The sequence below is a fragment of the Elephantulus edwardii genome, unplaced genomic scaffold (genome assembly GCF_000299155.1).
Source record: "Elephantulus edwardii isolate Elephantulus edwardi_28Jun2011 unplaced genomic scaffold, EleEdw1.0 scaffold00052, whole genome shotgun sequence".
Classification (NCBI taxonomy): Eukaryota; Metazoa; Chordata; class Mammalia; order Macroscelidea; family Macroscelididae; genus Elephantulus; species Elephantulus edwardii.
The window spans coordinates 16,212,091-16,232,362 of NW_006399802.1; the positions used below are offsets into that span (position 1 = coordinate 16,212,091).

Below are 20,272 nucleotides of genomic sequence, written 5' to 3' on the forward strand. Positions count from 1 at the left end.
CTTGGAGTCCTCAGTGGTTAAGAGGCTCACCGGCAAACTGCAAGGTTGGAGGTTCAAGTCTCAACAGGTGCCTCAGAAGACAGGGCTAGTAATCAACTAACTTCTGGGAAATCAGCCACTGAAAATCCTACTGAGCAGAGTTCTACTGTGACGTCTAAGGGGAGTGTGTGTTACCCTGAGTCAGATATGGCCTCTGGTTACTGTATCACAAGTAGGTGTTTACTGTTATGTGTAGTCAAGTTGGGACTGACTCAGAGCTGACCCTCAAGCGGTTTTCCAGAGGCTGTAAACAGCATAGGAGAAGGCTGCCCATCTTTCTCCTGCATAATAGCTACTGTATTTGAACCGCCTGACTTTCAGTTGGCAGGGCAACTCCTTACCACTAGACAACCAAAGCTCCCCTCAACATCATTAACTTTATATAGTTAATCCTCACAGAAATCCTAGAAGGTAGTCACTGTCCTAGTTCACAGATAAGGGAAGTGGGATGCAAGCCAGTTAAATATCTCATCCAAGGCCTTTGCCACCAGAATATGTGGGCTATTCTAGGGAGTGTCACTCCCGAGTCTATGTGCTAAATCTAAACATTACACTGGTCTCTTATACTGGATGAAAAGTGTGGAGAAATGTTATCTTTACTGTCAGAGAGAAGGTAAGGGGGCTCTTTGCTACAGAAGGACCAGAAGTGGCCATGATACAAGACAGCACACATTATTGGGAATTTATGGCTCATAATGGCAACCAGGTTGGCCACAAATTCTAAGATTCTGCGGTCTTCTGTGTATCTCCAGACCTCATCTCGTTTCATCTCTACAATAATCCTCTGAGAAGAGCAAGGCAGGTGTGCCAATCTCATCTGTGAGGAGGTTCGCTAAGACCCAGGAAGATGGATTTGTTTTTCTGATTCTTTCCAAGTCTTTGGCACCTTACTGATGTCTCTCAGGGTAGAGATTCATTAAGCTGTAGCTGGGGAGGGCTGTGTAGGAGGTGCCTTCTGGCGGGTTTCAGCAAGCTGAGAGGCAGCGGACTCGAGGCCCAGGTGGAGGAACAGCATGAACAGCACCACTGAGGAGGACACATGGAGGATGTGTCTGGAAAGCAGTATGCAGAACACAGGATGTAAAGGAGAGGGGGAGGGAAGCCAGGGGCCAAGAACATTCGAGCAGCTGAATGTTGTGCTTGGACATTGGGCCCTTCAAGGTTACTGCCAGGTTAGACGGCTGTTAGTGCTACCAAGAGTCTCAATAGGAATTAGCATGGAGAAAAAGCAGAAGGATTTGGTGACTAGACTTACGTATGAGGCTACCGGGGAAACTGAGAAGTGACCTCCATGTTTTGTGTATGACAGGTTGGTGAATTCAAGGGCCCAGAAGGCACAGAAGCAGGAATGGGGAGGAGCTCCAGTACAGTGTTCATTTAGTTGTTTCTGATAAAGTTTGCAAACATGAGCTATGTGCTTTCTTTCTCTAAAAGGACTCCAAAATTGTACTCGCATCAAGGTGCCACAAAAGCTGGCTCACTCCTGGTTGTGTTTTACATAAGATCAGACATCTGGACAGGAGTCAGTTGAAGTTTGGAAATGCATATGCAACAAGAACCCAAGCAGGAGACCAAGTGATGGGCTGAGTACTGACATGTGCGATAGGCTTGTCCTCTGCTGAATCTTGCAGATTCAAAATTAGTCTCTAGGCTAGCTGCTTTACCTGATCCTGGCCCTCCTGCCCGTGCTAATATTGTTATTGTTAGGTACAAAGAGTCAGCTACCACTCACAGCGACCCTATGCACAAAAGATCAGAAGCTTGCCCTCTCCTGTCCTATTCTTATTATCTCCACCTTGTTCAAGCCCATTATTGCACTCACTGTCAAACCACCTCTTTAAGGGTCTTACTCTCCTTCACTGACTAACTACCCTTTGAGCATGATGTCTGTGCCCAAGGACCGACATCCCTGACAACAAACTCAAAGTATGTGAGATGAAGTTTTACCTCTAAGATGTTGCCTGGTTGTACTTCTTCCTAGACTCTCAGTGCTAACAGCTAGTATTCTTGCTCAAGGTCACTCAGTAAGTGGTAGAGGTGAGATTTTAGGCCAGGCAGCATTTGTTTATAACCACTCTGCTCTGCTGCCACCCAAACATTTTCAAGGGAGAAAGAAAAAGACAAGAATTTCTTAAGAGTCTGTTGCACAGACACAGAACCAAGCCAGGTGGACGCCAGGCTGAATCAAAGACACAAACTTTCCTCAAGCATCTGTCAGTTTAGAGAGGATAAGGATCTGCTCTGTTTGCAGAACATTCTGGTTTTGAAAATGCTTTTAACCAGGATTCTCACTTAAAAAGGAAAAGCAAGGCAGGATAAGAGAAAAAGTAATAGGAGTACACCTCACTATAATGGTTCAGTGCTCAGATGTCAGCTGAAGGTTGGTGGTTTGAACCCACCAGCCACTCCTCAGGTCAAGGACCTGGAAATCTGTTCTTGGAAAGATGACAGTCTAGAAATCCCTACAGGACCGTTCTACTGTCACATGGGATCACGAGGAGTGAACATCAACTTAACAGCACTTGACAACAAGGCTTGCTTCTCAGATGATGCCACAAGCCAGTTCTTATTTTAATTCTTGGGCTGGATTTTGCTACAACTTCCACTATCTCAAAAGTTCTGGATCACGGGGCTGCCATCCAGAGCTGAAAGGGTGGGGCTACCATGTCCACGGAGGCAGAAGAACGAGACCTGTCAGGATGAAGGAGGCATGGTCACCGCTGAGTTGGATTAGGACAAAGGGGCCTCCCAAAATTGAGGGAACAGATTTAATTCTGAGTAAGCTTAGAGGGCAAAGCTGGAGCCAAGAGACAAGGGTCCCTACCCTGGGCACAGAGATAATGGCCAAAATCCCCAGTCTGGAGGGCAGAGCCATTGCCTACAGGATCTCAGAGAATAGAAGATTCTTTTCAAGCCCTGAGGGTTACTGTCAATTGTTGAGCTTGGAATCTGACTTGGTCAGTACCTGTTATCCTTTCTTTCCCTACAATTTCTCTCATTGGTAATGGAAAAGTCTACCTCATGCCTGTGTTACCACTGTGTTCTGGAAGCGTGCTGGATTCTTAAATGAAGAATTTCATCCCAGGATTGAATTAGGATCTAGAGATGATTTAAGATTTTGGGGGAGCTCTGGTGTTAAGTCTGTAGGGAGTTCTGCTGTTTTCCTCCAGTGGCTCTGAGGGGAGAAAGGTGAACAGGCTCCTCTTTCCATTTACAGCCTCAGAAATCCAGTGGAGGGTCAGCTATGAGGCAGTTCCACCTTGATGAGATGAGAGGATTAAGACTTCTGTGATGATATGATGAAGTAGAAGAGAGCATTTTGAACATGCCATGGACATACATTTTGGGAGGCCTAGTTGTGTGCTGGAGAAGAGTATGGAACATACCATAGACTACCAACGGAACAAACAGGTCTGTCCTGGAGAGGGGGAAAATGATTTGCTCCTTAGAGTCAAAGTTTGGATTTTTTTTTATTTTAAAACAAGTTTATTTTCTCACAGTTTTGGACATTAAAAGTACATTTTTAAAAATTGTATTTCAATTGTGATTTTAACAAATATTTACAGAGAAGTTAGATTCTCATTCATTCATTGTTGCACACTGTACCCTTTTAAGCTCTGTCTCACATACTCTGGGCATGTGGCCAGGAGGGACCAGTGACTGGAGAAGACATCATTCTTGGCAAGGTGGAGGGGCGGTGCAGGAGAGGAAGACTCCAGATGAGATGGATTGACTCAGTAACTGGATGAATGAGGGTAGGTGTATTGTAGGCAGTGAGACTGACTCACGATAGAGCCAAGTTCTGAGCTATTGTGCACAGAACCGCTATGAGTTGTAGATGACTCGATGGCACATAACAGTAAGAGGAATGTCATGGATTGAACTGTGTGCTGCACACAACGCATGGATGTAACAGTATCATGTGGAAGCTATATAGTAATCCCCCATCAACTGGTAAACCAAATCGTTTTGAGAGAATTAAAGGTATAGATGTAAAGAAATGCACTGCCAAGTCAAAGGCAGGCGGTCAAATCCACCAGCTGCTCTGCAGCAAAAAGACGAGGAATCTCTTCCCATGTGATTTACAGCCTTTGAAAACCACCCACTATGAGTTAGTTTCAACTCGATGGCCACAGAATAAAAAGACCTAAATGAGATGAAAGTAGAGTGGAGACCTCAGTACCACCAAGGAAGAATCCTCAGGAGTGGTGTGTGTCCTTTCAGACTTGGATCTCTGCATAGGAACTTCTTGACATGTGTTGTTCTTGTGTACCATCAGTACATTGTTGTCGAACTGACCCATAGCTGTCCCTTCAGCTGATTTTCAGAGGCAGTTAATCACAGGGGAGGAAACTGTTCATCCTTCTCTTACGGAGCAGCTGGTGGATTTGAACCACATGCCTTGGGGATTGCAGCACAGTTTCTTGCCATTAGGCCACCAGTGCTCCCTCTTCTTGACATTATAAAAGACAGACACAGTGATATCTCCAAGGAACATCAGGGCTTCCCCTACAGCTGGCACGCTGGATTTGGCCATCTAGTGTCCTGACCTGGAAGAAAATAAATTTCTATTGGAGAGGGTTAAACCAGGCTGTTCCTTGGAGGCAAGAATTCTGAGGCTTTGTCTGACATACTTTGGACATGTTGCAAGGAGGGACCAAACCCTGGAGAGGGACGTCATGCTTGGGAGTGTGGAGGGACAGCGAGGAGGGGAATACCCTCTATGAGGTGGACTGATTCAGTGACTGGGGTAATTGGATTTGGTGTATCAGAGACAGTGAAACTGGCATGGGATAGAGCAGGTTTAGGGCCGCTGTACACAGGGTCGCTATGAGTCACAAGTGACTCAACAGTAAATAACAACAACAACAACAACAAATCATGCTCTTGTGGTATCTGTTATAGCTGCATTAGATTACCAAGATGTAAGTATACCTTCTTTTCAGGAAGCTCTTAAGATTTTTCTTACCATTTCACAATGACCATGAGTTGGCTTCTGATACTAGAGATGCAATTCCACCCTCAGCATCTCATATTATGTAGAAATCTAGAACATAACTGAACCAATACAATCTAGAACTGCAGAATCCACTCCCCTAATCCTGTTCTGCAGTTCTGTAAAGGATACTTCTGTCTCTTCTCCTGGATCTGCATATTATGCCGCATTCTTAGGCTGGAGATTAATTCTCTTGAAGTTTCATCTCTTGCCCTTCAAATTCCAGTGTGCAAGTTAAGTTTATCATGCTGATCTCTAAAGGTCAAGATCAACAGCAGGTGTGGCAGACAGACATCAACAGGATAAGGCAGGGGTCAAGTGCACAAAGAACTGTGCAAGCTCAAGTACAGTGCTTGACATCTCTGAGCCATGACCTCCTCACCCATAAAATGAAGAAACTAACAGGGAGTTCTGGTGGCCCAGTGGTAAGGAGCTGTGCTACAATCCCAAAGGCGCAGTTCGAATCCATCAGCTAGTCTGCAGAAGAAAAAACGGGCAATCTCCTCCCATGTAATTTAGAGCCTCTGTAATTTGTTGGAGGGTCAGCTATGGGTTGGTTCTGACTCAACAGTACACAACAACAAACAAACAGGAACTGCCTACCTCACAGGGTTGTAAGGAGTCAATAACTTAAGAAGCTGAATAACTGGCTTAAATAAAACCAAGGCCACTGCTACTAAGTCAATTTTGACTCAAGGAAACCCTCCACTGGGTTTCCAAGGCTGTGAGTCGTACCACAAGCAACTGCGTCATCTTTCTCCTGAGAAGCAGCTGACAGATTTGAACCACCCATCTTTCTTTTACCAGCTCAAAATGTAACACATTATGTCACCACAACTCCTTCACAACTGTCTCACAATGCCATAAATGGTAAATTCACCAATACAAACGTCACATATTGTACCATTCCATTTACATGAAATATCCAGAATTGCAAAACCCTGAGATAAAAGAACAGACTGGGAGTTTCCAGGGGCTGGGAAAGGGGGATGAGGTTGGGTGATGGAGAGTAATTGTTTACTACGTACAGGATTTCCTTTTAGGCTGATGAAAATATTCCACAGGTAGGCAGTGGTGATGGTCTCACAACACTGTGGTTGTACTAAAAGATCAATTTTATGCTATGTGTATTTTACTACAATAAAATATCATTTTTGTACACACAAACACACACAGGGCTCTTATTCAAAGTGTAACATAGGTAACAGCTAGAAGGTGTGACAAGCTAGAGCCCACCCAAAATATAAAACATGCCTAGTGCTTCTCAGGCAGGAGAAGGGATGCTGTATGGGAGGGAGTGGGCTTGAGACAAACTTCATGAACAGCGTAGCATCTGTGATGAGTCCTGAAAGATGGCTGGGCCCTTAAGAGATAAGAAAAGCAGGAGATATGAAGAACAGCACAAACACAAGTTGTTATTGTTGTTATGTACCATCCACTCAGAACAAACCCATAGCTGACCCTCCAGTGGGTTTTCAGAGGCAGTTTAATCGCACAGGGGACTGACCATGACCATCTTTCTCTCAAGGATTTGAACCGTGTGCCTTTGAAATTGCAGCACAGCACCTTACCACTTGGTCGCCAGAACTTCCTACAAATAAAAGTCCACAAGGGAAAAGTGAAGTGTAAGGGATAAGAGGAAGTCGGAGGGTCTGCCAAAGAACTAGGGTGACTCCTACGGAGAAGCAACAGTAACTAGCTAGGAGCCTGACCCAGGGCTTTCAGGAGGTTCACTGTAGTCTGACCCCTGCTGGGTGGATTTCCACTCAGAAATACTGAATCAGAATCTACATTTAACAAGATCCTCAGGTAATTCTTAGGTATACATAAAAATCCTCTTCCAATGTAGATTCTGATTCAGTGTTATTAGAGGAAGGGGCAAATTCTTGGCAAGGGGTCTGGAATGAACACAGATTTAACTATGGTTTTATCAATTTACAAACTCTAGGATACTGGGGGCGGGCGGGGGATCTCACTGTTGAGCCACTATAAAAGTGATGCTCTGCAACAATGAATGAATGAAAACCCAAAATCTCTGTAAATGTTCATTAAAACTAATAAAATAAAATAAATAAATAAGTTTAAAAAGTGATGCTCACAATTCTCTTGAAAAAGTTGGGTTAAGTGCAACCAGGAAAAGTGAACGCTAGGTCCACATCTAAAAACACTCCAGGTTAAAAAAAACCGAAACACTTCACACCTAAAAAACCCTTCACCTAAAAAAACTCCACAGGTCACAGATGTGTCCTAAGCACAAGTTCACAAATCTGGATGTCCACAATGGTCACTTCAAGAGTGACATAAAACTACCATGAGATCCCAGTTCCACACCCAGCAGTTGAGACATTAGTAGCCTGGGGTGTGCCCCGGAAGGTGGACTCTGAAAATCTTCCCAGAAGATTCTAGCATGCAACCAACTGAAAACTACTGCTGAACTCAAGTCTCAAAAAGCAAGCCAAAACAAAAAACATAGGCTTGAGTGTCACACAAAGCGAACCAGGACTCCGGTGACAGAAAAGCTGGGACTGCTGATGGGGGATGGTGGAGAGGGACTCTTCTTAAACCTCAATGTCCTCTGAGTGAAGTACTGAAGTCCCATAGACCATGCTGACCTTGGACTATCATCAAAGCAAAGTCAACGTTGCTCACTTTGCTTTTGAAGGCCCCTGACGCACAATGCAATTCAAGGGAACACCCCCACCCAGATGAGCTCTGAGGAGCAGGGCCCACGTTTGATGTTTCATATTCCTCTCACATGGCCTTCCATCCCGGAGGCTCTCCATGGTGTTTAACAAATAACTGAAATAGCTGACATAAAACAGGTCTTGTCAGTAAATTGTATATGCTGCAGCTATTTGAAAACCCATAGACACAGAAGAGCTCACTCCGGGAAGTGAGTAAGGTAGATGACACATTACAGTAATCTAAGTACATGCAATTCTTTTTTTTTTCCTTTTAAAAGACAGCAGGTAATCTTTTACATTTTTCAAGATTTTTGTTAATGAAGCTCTTTCACAGCTTTTTAGGCATCAGACACTTATGAATTGCAAAGCAAAATAAACCCACGAGAGCTCTAACATGTAGAGGGAGAGGACTGATTTCAGGCTTGCGTATCTCCCATTAAAATACCCTAAATGCCAAATCTCACTACCTTTCACCCTTAAGTATCTCACTGCTGGGCTTGTGCGCATGACCAGGGCCAGTTCCAACAAGCCTGGGCCCCTCCCTGGACTTTGACCAGCGCTCTTGCTACATCAATATAGTACTGGTGTGATGCTACACATTACAGATTATAACTGATGGAGCAGGTGGCTTGGGCGTTGGGTCGCAGGCCCCAACGGGAGCAACACAAGGACCAAGGGACAATGAAATGCTGCGAGTGCACGCTGTGGGTTAATAACTAACCCGCCTAAGCCCTGCAGGTACCGGGCCCTTCTTGGTTGAAGCCCACGTCCACTGCTAGGGCATAGCCTGGGAAGGATATATTTCCTTTGTGCCATCACAGAACCATGGCTCCCTTTCAGAAGATGTAGCAAAGCCTCAAAGAGGCAAGGAGGCCCGCTGAAGGTCACTCGGCAGCTAAGCATTGTGGTTGGGAGGGCAGCCCACAGGAAGCTGCTTCCGATTGCACACCAATTACTGCTCATTTGACACAGGTGAGCAGCAGAAGGCTGGCAGACAGGAAAGAGTCTCCATCCCAAAAGGAGGCTTTGAACCACATGGTCTCCCAGGGCTCCTGTAGGTCTAAAACTCAACATTCCAGCTGCCCCCCAATCTGCCCCATTTTCCATCTCTCTGAAGTACTCATTACTCATTCAAGTCCCTAAAGCGTCTGCTGGTATTTTCAGCCAGGGGAATCGGACCTGGAGATAGGGATCCAAAGACTCTAAGGAGGTGGGGTAAGGGGGAGGGACCCTCCAATTCTGTGCCAAGGAACTGATAAAGACACAGGAAGTGGACACGGAGAAAAAAGAAATGATACATTTTCATGAAAGCTACATAGCACTTTCCAGGCATGAGTGAGTGAGGACTACGGACCTTTTCGAAACAGCAACATCCTAAATAAAATTGAAGGGTTCACAGGCTCGCTTGCAGGGATCTGGATCTAGAAGTCTCAAGCCTTTGCATACTCTGTTCCCACCCACCCACAGGAAGGCTTTTCTCCCACTGTCCTTCAGGGCCCAGAATTGGCTTTGACACTTTCTTAGTGCACCACCCCAGCATTAATCTTTCTCCCACTCTCCCACTCTTGTCTCCCTCAGAGCTTAAAGCTCTGTGGAACCTTTCACAGTAGGCTGGTAATTATATGTTTGCACTCAAGCTTCTTGAAGTCAAGAAACCAGTCTTATTGATTCCCATGTGGCCAGAATATGATGCCATTTAAAGAAGGTCAATTTCCTGTGCAGACTGAGAGGAAGAGGTGACAATCACATGAAGACCAGGAGGTATGAGGGGAACACAGTATAAAAATGCAACTCAATCTCCTCCCCACTGAAAAACCAATTATAAAGTACACTAAGAGGAAAGAAAAAGATATGGCAAATAAGCATAAGAAGAGATGCTCAACCCTATCAATTAATTAACTTGGGGACCAGTTAAAGACAACTATGAGTTACCACTAAATCCCATTAGGATTGGTAAAACTATACAAAAAGGTCACAGAGCACCAGGTATTGGAGAACAGGTGAGCAGGAGAACAGGTGAGCAACATGACAGGATCTTATAAGGCCCTGCACATCAAGACATTCCACTCCCTGCTATCTCCTCAGAAACAGCTGCATATGGACACCAATTCCAGAAAGTTCAAAACAGAATTTTAGCCTCAAATTGGAAACCTCGCAAATGTTCACTAGCAAAAGATAAGTACGTTGCAGCATATTCACGTTGTTAGGGACCATCAAGTGGTTTTCAACCCATAGTGGCCTCACATGACTGGGCAGAACTGCTCCACTGGGGTCATCTTGGCTGTAATTCTGTTCAGAAGCAGAACTCCAGGTCTTTCTCTCGTGGAGCTGTTGGGTGAACTGCCAACCTTTCAGTTAGCAACTGTGCACACAACGCTTTACACTAATCACCAGGTATCCACAGTCATATGGAACAGGAAAACTGAATGAACCCCCGTTGACTCATCAACCTGGATGACTCTCAGAGACACAATCCTAAGCGGATAACGTATTCACAAACTTCCCAACCCACTGCCATCAAAGTCAGTTTTGACTCGTCATGACCCTCCACTGGGTTTCCGCGAAGACAGCCCACTATTCTTCCACAGAGAAGCTGGTAGATTTGAACCATCAAGCTTTTAGTTAGCAGCTGAACACGTAATGCATTATGCCAACAGAGCTCTTTCTCTAAAGCCCTGCAGCATATAATAGTATGTAACTATATCTAATTTCAGGAAACATAAGTATGTTTTAAATTTACAAAGAAATAAAAATTACAAACTTCCAGTGGAAAGGATGGGATGCCATGAGAAGAAACATGCAGGGGTCTTAACAACACTGGAAATAGTATTTTTTTCTCCTTAAACTATAATTTTTGTAGTTATTTTTATAAATAAAATTTATGAAATTATTCTTTTTCCTTAAACTATCCATGTTACAGAAACTCTTCTGTATGTTTACCATTTAAAAATATGAAGAATGTGCTGGGCGCAGGCTTGTCAACACTAAGAAACAGAAATTTAAGGAGGAGAAACATGACAGCCATACCCCCCAATCCGAGCCCAAACACCCCGTGGGACAATCAGTAGGAAGCAGAAGAATCCCAGGGAAATGCGCAGGAGTCCAAGAATAAAACTACTGCGTGGGCTACAGACATCCAAGTCTCCAATGGCTGTGACAGACAGTAGGGAAGGGCAAGACTGAAGAAGGCTCAGACCAGCACAGAAATGTGAAACTCAGCGAACCTACATCTGAGCTAGCAAATAAGGAACCATAAGGAGAAGCACTCTCAGAATGTCCATGTGGCCGACGGCAACCACCCAGTGGAATGCAACGCATGGTTACAAGCATTTGGATCTCAAAACGGCGAAGAAGAGACAGCACACAGCCAAGGAAGGGGTGCTGGCTAGGCAGGCATGTGAGAACCTGGCCTGCAGGGTGGGTGATCCCTGCCCTTGGGCTAGGCGTTAGGGACGCATACCACAGGTGGATGGGACCCCTGATATTGCATCTTCCAGTTCTTAACTTCAAAGAAAGAAATGCTGGGCCTTAGCCAGCCATGACTCTGGAGAAAAATTCTGCAAAAATTGCTAAGAAATGGCAGGTAGAATTCAAATGTAAGAGACACGGAAAGGCAACGTGGTTCAGGAGAGATGGAAGCTTCTAGTGCATGAAATTCTGAGCTGCTGAGGATTCCAACCTTCTACTCAGGAGCACACATTTAAACCAGGGTGGCTGGGTGGGCACAGCATGGGCTGAGGGGAAGAGCACTGGAACGTAAGTCAGGAACCTAGATTCAATTCTGGCTCAAGCACCCTGACCGCTGAGTGGCCTGAGGCCATCTGCTCTGAGATCATCTGTAATGGGGATAATAATACTTTTACGGGTGGCTAAGATAAGGGAAAGCAATGCAGATTCAGATTCAGCAAGCCTGGGAGGTAGTGCTGCCTGAGAACAAAGATGGTGAGTGCTTTACATATTAACCTCTAACCTTGAGACAGGTGGAAGCAGGTATTATTACTCTCGTACAGATTGCTACAAACACAGAGAAAAGACTATGGAGACTGTACTTAAGTTACCTAGCACAAAGGAGAGCTCCTAACTGGTATGATTGTGTCCGGAAGACTTGGACAGGGAGGAGAAAAATGGAAACTAAGAATAACAACACACAATGCTTTTAACCACATATACAAATCATAGAGATTGAAGAGAATGCAGTGAAACAAACCAGTTGCTATGCAGCAGGAAGGAACTACGCAAAAAGCTTTCCTCTGTGATAATTTCCATGCTAGTCTAGCTAGCCCTTTTTAAAAACGGAGCCCACTCCTGGTCTCAGTGTTGAAGAATTATGGCCATCACATCAGAATGCACTTTGGGTGAAATTTATTCAATCAATATGACCAAAGAGATAAATCCTGCCTCTGGGCACTGCATATGCAGCACAAGCGGCCTCAGAGAGGGGAGATTTCCTCAACTAATTCTGAGGTGCCCTTCTCCCCAGGGGCCTTTGCGACAGGTGGGACACCCACAAACCCACCCATTCCTCCCACATCCAGACATCCTGGCTCTTCCAAGACACATCCAGCTAGCCTGAAGATCTGTATTTACTAGCTATGTCACCATGGGTAAGTTTCCTTAACCTACATACTAAATATCAATGATCCCTCTACAAATCAGGGGTCACAACAGTAACCACAGGTTTTGGTGTATTTAGCACAGCACTAGGCAAGAGCTTTTGGCATGCATCTGCGCTGCTACTGTTCTTTGCTCATTCCTTTAAGTTTCAGGGAGTCAACTGGAGCGCAGCGTCCGTCCCTAACCCAGAACCCAGAAAGCAGGAAAGTGTCTGGTGCTCTTCCTGCATGCGTTTGCACCTGCTGTTTTCCCCACCCAGGTGTCCTCCTGCCCCATGACAGAACCCCAATAAAATCAAAGTTAAAATCAAGTGGGCCATATGAGAAATGCAGTCCTAGAGAGAAGCCATCAAGGCTGTAGAAGGCACAAAATGAGAGGGATGAGGGTGGAGGGGCCATGAAGGGACTGAAAGGCTCTAGCACCCTCCTGCCAGGTGAGCTCTGGCTAGCAGCTGAGGAGAGAGCACACCTGAGCAGGTGAGGAAGCTGCAACTGCCTCTGAGCAAGGTGTTCAAAACACAAGCTCCCAGGGAACTCTGCGGCCTCACCCACAGGACCTTTACCAAGAATAGGAGGTGATGGGAAGAAATCTGCTTGGAGGACGGAGCTTGCTTTTCAGCCAGGTAAGGTCAGTGAGGCAGACCAAGGCCAGACGGCTCATGGTCAGTAAGAAGCTGGGGACTACCCCCACAGCTGATCGTCCAGGATAAGAGAAGAAAGAAGCTTTGAGGCGCTCTCCCTGAAGAGAAACAAACTCAGGGTCTATATTCCTTTTGAGTCCTTGATTGTGTTCCATCAACCAAAGTTACTAATTTTTAACAAATCTTTCCATCTTAATGTTGTTGTTGTTAAGTGCCGTCGAGTCGTAGGCAACTCACAGTGACCCTATGAATCAAAGTCCTCGACCCTTGTGTGACTTTCATCCTTTCTCCAGGTTCATAGGGTTTGCGGAGGCAAGTTATTTACAGAAGTAGATGCCACTCCTGCTTCCAAGCTTGTTTCAACTGGGGAGCTCCACCCCACACTGTCCACAAAGGGTAACTGTTATCGCATTTGACACGCCAGTGTCACACTGTTCAGTTTCACAGCAACCACAAGTTACCTCTGTACGGCAACTGGACACACCAGGGCTGTACAACAAAAAGAAAAATGTATTACCAAGTTGGAATCAAGTCATAGCTGACCCTTAAGCAGGTTTCATAAGAGGAAATTGCCCATCCGTCTCCCGCAGAGCAGCTGGTGGATTTGAACCACGTACTTTTGGGTTGCAGCATAACCATTAAGCCACTGGAGATGGATACATATCACAATTTCAACAATAGTTCTCTGTGCTGAGTGAAATTTGCAATGTTTTAACTTCTTTTGCTTTTCTATATTTGCTTTGAAGACATTCAAGTCATGCAATGAAAATGGGGCAGGGGAACGGCTGGTGACAGTTCTCTGAGGCACAACAATTGTTCTCTTCACCTGGACCAACAGGGAAGGAGTTTAATCAGGAACAGGAAGTAGAAATTGAACATATGACTGTCTGCATGTCCACCTGTCTCTTCTGCCATGAAAACAGAAGAACTGGGTGGTGCCTGGCTGCTGTTAACCAAATATTTTGTTCAACTCTTGCCTTGAAGAATCTTGATCAAAAGGGAATAGAATTTTAAATTCTGATGGTCAAGGGCGCTGGGTGCACTGGTGAAACTGCTGCCCCAGATCATCTTTAAAGCAGACACAAAAATATTCCTTCAAATAATCTTAAAACTGAGAAACACATGAGCTTACTCTGTCAAAGGGGTCCACGTAAAGCGTTACACTCTTTTAAAGAACTATCTGTATGAGGAAAAAAAATCAATAGCCAAAACCTGATCAGACAAAAACCTTAGGGGCAATGAGTATCGATTCGAAAGGGACAATTCAGCAGGGGAGGGTGAGAATGGTTACAAAACTGGAAGAATGCAATCAACCTCACTAAATTATGCATGGAGAAACTGGAGAGATGGTGTTATGTTTTGCTGTATTTATTCTTCACAAGAAAAAAAAAGAAATAAAACTTAGGAGAAAAAAAATTGAAGTGGAGGGGTATAAAGGAAGGAGGCCTAGACTAAACTGAAAAAAATAAGTAAAATGAATGAGTAGCTGGCTGTGCCTGCCTGCGGCCAGTTGCAATGGGCTGGAGGGGGAACTGCAGTTCACAAAGCCAGACTCTCACGCAGGCTCAAGGCAGAGCAGAAAGCAGGGGGGTTGACACACCCCAGCTGGGCCAAAGAAAGATGGATATAGTGTTTGGAGGACAAACTGTGTAAGATTTCTGTGGTTACCAGGGTGAATTTTTTCCTAAATCCTCATGCAAGAATTTAAGGGAAGGGCCCCCTCTGTGACCTTTTGCTATTTCACAACTAAACGAAACTGTGCCTTCCTCCACTGCAGAGTTCTGGGGACAGAATTAAATGAGATTATGCACGTGAAAGTGCTTTAGCAAGTTAATATTTGTTCAGAGTCCTGGACCAGCGTGGGGTTATGTGACTGACCCTGTGGAAGCTGCATAGGTCCCTTCTCCCTACAGACTTGAGCCCCACCCCATACTAACACTGGCAAGCCCATAGGCTTGGAACCAGTATTAGCAGTTGAGTTCCTTCTCCTGCTTTTGTAGCTGTTACATCACACATCGCACTCAGAAAGGGTGTTCGCCATCCACCTCTCTTTCCAAGCTACCCCACCCCACAAAAACTTCTTTTAAAACAAAGAATGGTATTTAAACAGTACGAAAAACCCAGGGCCCGCGCAGGTATCCAAGCCTCCCCACGGTCTCACTTGCAATCTGTGAAGGCAGACTGCACTGCGCCTGGCGGGCCACCTTTCTCCAATACCTTCTCTGCAGGGATAGAAACAAGCAAGGCCCTCAGAGGCTGGAGATGGCTGAGAGAAAGATGGCCATATAGCTAGAGTTCAGGAAAGGCCAGAAATGAGGAGCTGCTTTCCCCTCCATTCGGATACGGCTCTCCATTTCTTCTCACAAGAGGGTGAAGACACGCTGGGCTCCATAACTCCTCTTTCTCCCATACATTCCATTCACTCCACCTCTTAACTCCTATCAAAATCTGCCTTTCTTCTAGGCACCAGGCTCCAGCCAGGCTTTCACCATCCTTGTCCCAAACTACTTTAAGAGCACATTTGGGCTGCAGTCCCTCCTCTAGCCTGGCTGCCACTCTGCTGTGGAAAAGGCAGGCTCCCTAAAACACAGGCCCAACACCCACATCAAAGACCTGCAGTACCTCCTCTGCGCCCACAGCCAGCTTTTTAGTACATCAGTACCACTGTCTCCTTGTTCTACCCTCCACAATGTTAAAGCCTGAGCAGTCAGGATTCCCAAAGAGTCCATTCCAACTCTTTCACTGAGTTACTAAGTGAAGCCACTTTATAGCCACAGGCCTCAATACTCCCATCTATGCAGTGGCTGCAATATGTCCTAGCTAGAATATTTTCCAATTCCACGCCTTCTTGTGTTACAACAGAGGTTCCTGACACAAATTCCAAGAACCTGCACTTTTTTCCATTTGCTTGTTTGTTGGAGTGGGGGTGGGGAGGAACAGCAAAGAGGAGCCTTTTTTATTCACACACTTTTAAAACTTCCATCTGACTTGTAGTTTTTACTAAGAAGTGCTGAGCAATGTTTAGCTTGCCTGGCATGGCTATCAATTTTCTCTTTTTTTAATGTTCATTACTAGAAATTTTCCCAAAGCCTCACCATAGGCCAAAGAAGAGGCATGAGAAGTGTATAAAATTACAACCTACCAACTTCCTTTCAGCCCCTTGCCATTTACAGAGGCTTTTAATACCCTTTCTGTCATTTAATCTTCCCACACAAAAACAACTACATTGGTTACTACTCATGGTAACCCCATGTGTAAAGAATAGAGCTGGGCTCTACAGGGTTTTCAAGACTGTGACCAGTCAGAAGCTGATTACCAGGCATTTCTACCAACATGCTTTTGGGTGGGTTCAAACTACTTTCAGTTAGTAACTAACAGTCATCAAGCGGCTAACCATGTGCTCCACCAAAGCAGGCTCCTTAAATCCTTCTAGTACCCCCATTCTAAATACCCAGAGCCTGGGTAAGCTGTCCATGACTGGACAGCCAGGTTACAAGATTCAAACATGGATCTAACTCAGCAACTCACCATGTTTGCACTACTTTACCAGTCAACCAGCTCCGTGAGAGAAAGATGGGTAGTCTCCTCCTGTGAGATTCACTGCCTGGGAAAACAACTGGAGGGTCAGGTATGGGTTGGTTCTAACTTGATGGTACACAACAACATGAGTCAGTGTAGCATTCCAGATACAGTGGAAGCAACTGCCCCGAATACCCTACAGTGGACTCCAAGTCAAGGTGGGAGTGTTAACTAGCCACACACCCTGAAAGCTTCCATGCAGAGCTGTGGCAGGCCTGTGTGCACAAGGAAAGGGAGAGACAGGGCTGAGCAACAGCCGCAAGAGTGAAAGCAATGCCAGAGATTTAGTCAACAGAGAACTAATAAGAGTCAACATAGGGTGCCGCTGCCAAGCATGTCGATGGGATCTTCAGCTGCATTAATAGGAGTGTCTAGAGGAGGCGGAGGGGAAGCCCTACCCTGCTCTGACTGGACCATACCTGAGGGCTGGGCAGTACTGGGCCACTGGTGAGGGAGGTGCCCTCCAGAGGAGAGCCAAATATTCTGAAGAAGAGTGGTTCAGGGTGGCACTCAGGTTCACAGGACGAGGTAAGTGAGAAGCCAGACTAGCACAGTGTGTCTACTTAGACTGCATGTCAAAGGTACATCGTTTTTTAAAGAGTCTTTTCTTCTTTAAAAAAGACTGAGAAGCCACTGACTATCCATACCCAATGGTGCTAGAAAACTCAGTCTGCCACCATACAAGGGATCTCAAAGCTCCGTCAGAGGAGGACTGTCACACAGCTGCTACTTCCTTTATTTCATATAACAATAGGGCCATGGCTGTGTGCAGTAGCTGACTGGACACAATAATTGTTCTGAAATGCATGAAGGACCCTGGATTTAAGATCCTATACCCACAAGTGTCGAAGTCTTCAGGAAGTCAATGCAATTCCCCCATCTTGTTGGCCCCCCAGTACACTTTCTGAATGTGACTGCTACCAGCACCTAGCATACAGCAGAGCACCCCACATACTAGAAGAAAAAGACATGCTTCTGTGTGTTTCCCAAGAGCCTCAACGCCCGCCACTTCTCATTCACCTTGGTGGCCACAGCACAGTGACAGGCACGGTGGATGGAGTCTCACAGTAAACCTTGATTGAACTGAATGAGGTGCCTTGGTCCTATCATATCAACCATGTTACTGTGTGACAATCTCAGAACACAAGTGTCCTGATGAAGACAAATAAAAAGGCTTGCTACAACATACAACCACTTTTATTATGTTGAGCAAAAGGATTCTTAAAGCTAACACCAACAGAGGGGTTTAATTACAAAGCAGTCACTGTTGGCCTGTCAATGTCACAGAGTGTCCATGGGAATGAATGGAGATGAAAAATCCAGCTTACAGCAATCACCATCAAAGGGAAACTGTCCACAGGTAGCAGGAAAACCAGAGCCCAGGAAGTAAAAATTCACAGAAGAGGAGAATAATGACCAAATGGGGGCCAAATGCCAAAAAGGATCACATAAACCGTAAGCTTGGTGAAGGAGATGTGAGGAACAAGCATGCATCCTACAAATCTGTCAGGGTCCCCAGCGACTATGAAACTAACACTCTGACCTAACCAGACTGGTCTAAGAGACTGTGGTGCAGCCCGAATATCTAATAAATCGTTAAATCAGTCAGCCGTGCTCAGGAGTGATTTTTTTTTTTCCCATCCTTCCTTCCTGAGACCTCCCGTGGTAAAAGGCAGTACTTGCTTTTTTATTTCTCTTTTGACAGGATGGACATATATGTGTATGTATAAATAAAATCTGGGGCTCATTAGATTCACATCCAAAAAACCTGCCATCATGAAAAAAGAAACCTAGGATGGGTGAGCTCTTCTGTCAAGTATGAAATCAAAGCCAAGAAATCTGAGGTTGTAATTATGCCCTTCCCCCAAGCTCAAGGAGGGCTCCAGGTTACCGTCTATCAGCATTCCCATTCCCTTCCGTTCATTTATGTACCTGTTTGGGTCTGTTCACCATGCAGGCACTTTACTCAAGTTTGCATTTTTCATCTCAGAAACCCCACTTAAGCCAGCTGCACAAATCTGACAGCAACAATACATTTTATAAATGAATTATCCCCAAGGAAGATACAAGAAACCCATCAGCCAGGAGTACTGTCAAAGTTCCCAACCACTGCATTCCTTTCAAGGATCTGAGAGGCAAAATATGTCACATTCTCTCCAAACACCAGCTTCCCACTCAGGAGGCAGTCTGCTCACCTCTCCACTCCTACCTTTGCCAGGCCTCCTCTGCTGGCCAAATACATGCCAGAAAGGCAAAACTCAGAACATTACTGATTTAAGACAATTTTCAAGACAACTGCTCTGAGCATCAGAAATGTTGGTTCCTTTAAAAGTCTCAAAAGGGTCTCTTCATATATAACTTAAAATATATATCCATAACCCCAAAAAGAAAATTGCCATAAATTGAAACTGTCTCCAAATGAAACCTACAAGGTCTCCAAATTAATTCTACACAGAGAAGTATTACATTCCAGGCCGGGGCAGGCGCTGATTTTCCCACTCTAAACCCTTAGTTTTCTCACAGAATACAAAGAACTTCCCCACCCTGGCAGGCCTAAATGCTTTCTTTGTAAGTCTGAGTTATGTTATTTTTTTTTCCCCCTTGAAGCCCTCAGGGATGATCTGTAGCATTCATGTAAAGCTCAATTACTGCTGTGTCCCCAGTCACACCCAAAGATTCCCGAGGGCACCATCTGCCGCAGTGCCCATTGCACAGCAGGTAACCCATAAATGCGTGGCCTTGATTTCATCAGATTCCCCTAGAAAGACTACTCTTCCACAGCAGGACGTCCTGCCTAAGAGAAGCGCCCGGGAAGCTTTCTGCGAGGGGGGAGGTGCAACCACCTGTGGTGTAGGTGGCAGGGACAATGGCGACACCGCCCTAAGGTGCCCCCGCTGGCCCCACACACGTTGGCCAAGGGAGAAAGTCCGGTGCTTCTAGCTCCGCGGACGCCCTGGGGGCCAACTCCCCAGGCCCGAGACGGATACAAAGTTGGTCAGGTCTGAGGCCAATCCAGAGTCGCCCAACCTCATGAAATGGGGCTCCCAGGTTGAGGCAGGGTAAGGGAGGGATCAGAAGAGAGAAGTAGCCCACTGACTCCCTCAAACTTAGGGCACCTTCTGGGCATCAGGAGAGGGTGCTGTTTCCCAAGGCCTGGTGGCGAGTAGGGGGCACGTCGGTCAACCCATGGCATCTCAGTGCCTATCCAAGATTTTTCACCCAATAACCCCCGCCGAAACCGGGGGGGGGGTGAGAGGGAAACACCTGTCACTCGCGCAGAAGGCGGGGACTCGAGACGTGGGGACTATGCGCACTGGTGGGGGGTGAGATTCAAAGGATGAGATAGGGATAAAAGGCGGCGTAATCCAATGGCTCTATGTGCCAAGGAGGGGGCTAGAGTCAGGAATGAGCCCCTAGAAGAGCCTGGGAAAGGACAGACAGGGAACCAGGGTTAAGAGTGCTCGAGAAGATGGGGGAAGGGACTCCCGGAAAGCGGCAAGGAGGAGCGCCCCAGAGGGAAACACTGGGGTGGGGGTGCTGTCCCGAGGGGCTCAAGGTGCCAGCTGCCCCTGATGGTTCCCGTCACTCACCGGCAGGTCCACGCTCACTTCGGTCCCGTCGAGCAGGAAGACGCGGCAGTAGAGGGAAGGCTTGGCGGTATCAGCGGCGGGGATGTGCATGGCCGCGCCGCCTGTGAGCAGGGGCCCGCCGCCGGCCGGG

General features: G+C 46.0%; 1 protein-coding gene across 1 annotated transcript in view; it reads right to left on the reverse strand.

The window, feature by feature from the left end:
* Positions 1–20,272, reverse strand: part of EPB41L4B (erythrocyte membrane protein band 4.1 like 4B) — a 195,495-nt gene that overhangs the window by 168,038 nt on the left and 7,185 nt on the right. The window contains exon 3 of the mRNA XM_006886987.1: positions 20,143–20,272. This exon is cut by the window's right edge and continues 3 nt beyond it. Coding sequence (XP_006887049.1) covers positions 20,143–20,272 — 130 coding nt within the window. The remainder of the gene's footprint in view (positions 1–20,142) is intronic.